The 1,215-nt window shown below is 48.7% G+C and overlaps 1 protein-coding gene across 1 annotated transcript; it reads left to right on the forward strand.

The window, feature by feature from the left end:
- LOC146334037 (vomeronasal type-2 receptor 26-like) lies at positions 1 to 885 on the forward strand. Its single transcript, XM_084824905.1, has one exon. It carries the CDS (start codon positions 1 to 3, stop codon positions 883 to 885), a length of 885 nt encoding a protein of 294 aa, XP_084681031.1.
- The last annotated feature ends 330 nt before the right edge of the window (positions 886 to 1,215 follow it).

Here is a 1,215-nt window from a genome sequence, read left to right on the forward strand (position 1 = left end):
ATGCGTTGGCACTCGGCCCCCCCAAGTTTCGGGGAGAAATTCTCCCCCATTCCTATTCACTTCCTTTCGTATCAAGAGACACTCGGATTCATTTTAGCAACTCTTGCTGCTTTCCTCGCTCTGATCACTGTCCTAGTGCTGGCAACGTTCATGAAACATCACGACACACCGATCGTCAAAGCAAACAACCGAGACCTCACCTATGTCCTCCTCATCTCCCTCCTGCTCTGCTTCCTCTGCTCCTTCTTGTTCATCGGCCAACCCACAAACATCACTTGTCTTCTCCGACAAGCAGCTTTCATTATAATTTTCTTTTTGGCTGTTTCTTCCATGTTGGCCAAAACTGTCACCGTGGTTCTGGCCTTCATGGCCACCAAGCCAGGAAACGTGGCCAGAAAACTCTTGGGGAGACAACTGACCAGCTCCATTGTCCTGTTCTGTCCCCTTGTGCAAGGTGTGATCTGTGCTGTCTGGCTGGCAACCTCTCCCCCGTTCCTAAACCTGGACTTCCATTCCCTGGCTGGAGAGATCATCGTGGAATGTCAGGAAGGCTCGGTCACCATGTTTATCAGTGTCTTGGCTTACATGGGTTTCCTGGCTCTCCTCAGCTTCACAGTGGCTTTCCTAACAAGGAAATTGCCGGACAGCTTTAATGAAGCCCAGCTGATCACCTTCAGCATGCTGGTGTTTTGCAGCGTGTGGGTCTCCTTCGTGCCAACTTACCTGAGCACCAAGGGGAAGTCCATGGTGGCCGTGGAGATCTTCTCCATCTTGGCCTCTGCGGCTGGTCTCCTGGGTTGCATCTTTCTCCCCAAATGCTACATTATTCTCCTGAGGCCCCATCTCAATTCCAAGGGTCATCTAATAAGGAGAAAGATTCTGTGATTTTTACTACTGTAGAGAATTCACGGTGAATTCACCCTCCAGTCCCTCCGTCACATTTCCCCATGCTATGTATCCTTACAGGAGTCATTGTACTTTATTTTATTTAAAAATACAACTATCCAATCAAGTCCATTATTTCTGTACATGGTTTATTTACTGGTCATATATTTGTTTGTTTGTTTCAAGTGTGGTGTAGTGGTTAGAGCACTGGACTGGAACCTGGGAGATGTGGGTTCCAGTCCCCACTCGGCCATGAAGCTCCCTGGGTGGCTTTGGGCCACTCACTGACTCTGTGTCTAACCAACCTCACACAGTTGTTGTGAAGATGAA

This window comes from Heloderma suspectum, chromosome W, assembly GCF_057233095.1.
Source record: "Heloderma suspectum isolate Gila_16-S chromosome W, 16-S_ref, whole genome shotgun sequence".
Classification (NCBI taxonomy): domain Eukaryota; kingdom Metazoa; phylum Chordata; class Lepidosauria; order Squamata; family Helodermatidae; genus Heloderma; species Heloderma suspectum.

Excerpts from the sequence above, each read along its gene's own strand:
- LOC146334037 (XM_084824905.1), top strand. The coding sequence starts at position 1 with ATGCGTTGGCACTCGGCCCCCCCAAGTTTCGGGGAGAAATTCTCCCCC.